This window comes from Leucopleurus acutus, assembly GCF_964270905.1.
Source record: "Leucopleurus acutus genome assembly, chromosome: 15".
Taxonomy (NCBI): domain Eukaryota; kingdom Metazoa; phylum Chordata; class Mammalia; order Artiodactyla; family Delphinidae; genus Leucopleurus; species Leucopleurus acutus.
In genome coordinates, this window is record NC_139157.1 from 79406451 (window position 1) to 79408069 (window position 1619).

A 1619-nucleotide genomic window follows, 5' to 3' on the forward strand; every position below is an offset into this window, starting at 1 on the left:
GAAGAACAAGCAGCCCACAGGCTTTGATTGCAGGTGAAGAGGTCTGCCCTAGTAAGCGGCCATGAAGGCTGCTGAGGGGACATTAGATGTTATCAGAACATGACCTTGGGAAAAGCCAGCTTCATCTCTGTCTGTGAACCCCTCAACATTGAAACACACCCCCATCGGATAGATCTAGTGCAGTGTTTAGAGCAATCTGTTTTTTAAATGAATAAAACAAGTTTGAAGGCCGGACCACATAGTTTAGGCCACGTGAGCTTCGAAATCCAGGTAGATTCAAAAGTTCCAGACTCAGGGGCTTCAAGGAACGTGAACCGTGGGGCACTTCAGAGCCCCCATCAGGACCCTGGAAGAAAATGAATATCGGAATCTCGTTTTCCTCTTTGTTAAGTGGCAGGAGTGACCCCTCAGTCCCTTGAAGTTGCAGGGGTCGCCCCGCAGTGAAGTCCCGGGGTCCGGCTCCCTTAGGCCAAGGGCAGACACACCCTCCTTTGGAACGTGGAAGGCAGGGACTCGATTTGGCAGCTGGGTGGCCGTCGCACCCCCAAACCTGTACTGCTTTCCTTGGTTCAGGCCCAGCCCCTGTTTCTAGAATAACAAGGGTTTCTAAGCGCCGTCTCCCCACTCACTCCCAAGGTGAAGGGATTTTGGTGCAGAGGAAACGAGTCAAAGCAGGTGGGAGCCCGAGTCAACTCGGAGACAGCTGGGCCCACCCGCGCTCGGGAGCCTAGACAGTCAACCTGAGACCAGGGCGGCCCGGGCGTGCGGGGCGTGGCGAGTGCGGAATTGCGCTGCAGGGCCGGGGGCGGACCGGGGGCGTGGCCTAGATGGGGCGGGGGCGGGGCCTGGATGGGGGTTGGCCAGGGGCGCGTGGCGTGGCTGGCCCAGGTGCTTAACTTTCAGCCGGAGGCGTCGTCCTGCCCAGTCTAAGTCCGAGCTCCCAGCAGGGCTGGTTTAGACATCCAGAAGATGGGGAAGCTGCCCGAGCGGAACGACATCCCACCTTGGGTGGGGACTCCCGAAGTCTTGACGGAGCCCAGGGTGTTCCTGGTCCAGACGGGGCTGCTGGAAGCCGTGTTCGGTGAGTGAGCCCAGTCCTGACCCGGGTGCCCCGGCCCTCCTGGGCCCGAGCGCTCATCTTCTCCCCTAAACAGGCCCCGACGGATCTCGAATTCCATTCGTCGAGGAGGTGAGCAAAGTCATGCTCCAGATGAAGGGTCTGGAAGCTTCGGACCTCACCGAAGTCATGGTTTCCGGCTCTTACTTGTTCAAGTTTCAGACCAAGTGGATGCTCCAGCCCGTGGCCTAGCGGCACCGCCAGCGGCACAAACAGGTTGAGAGGCCTCATGACCAGGTGCCCTGGACCTGCCTGTGCAGGCGGCCTGGCTCGCGCCCCTCCAGCCCTCCTCACCCCTCCCTAACTATCCCCTCCGGGCAAACACCAACAGCACCCACCCGGGGAGGCCTCTGTGTCCAGGCTGTGCCCCAGACTCCTTGGCAGTGCCGGCCCTTGGCCCTAGGGACCCTGGAGTAAGGCTGTGAGAGGTGGCCGGGGCTGGCCTCCTGGGGCGGGGCCTCCCCACCCGCCATGTTGGAATGATTCCAGTTGGCCCCAGGTT

General features: G+C 60.6%; 1 protein-coding gene across 1 annotated transcript; it reads left to right on the forward strand.

The window, feature by feature from the left end:
• Positions 1–969: 969 nt before the first annotated feature.
• DPPA5 (developmental pluripotency associated 5) lies at positions 970–1309 on the forward strand (the record flags this gene model as incomplete). Its single annotated transcript, XM_082855959.1, has 2 exons — positions 970–1081; positions 1155–1309. 2 exons carry the CDS (start codon positions 970–972, stop codon positions 1307–1309), a joined length of 267 nt encoding a protein of 88 aa, XP_082712085.1.
• Between the last annotated feature and the right edge of the window lie 310 nt (positions 1310–1619).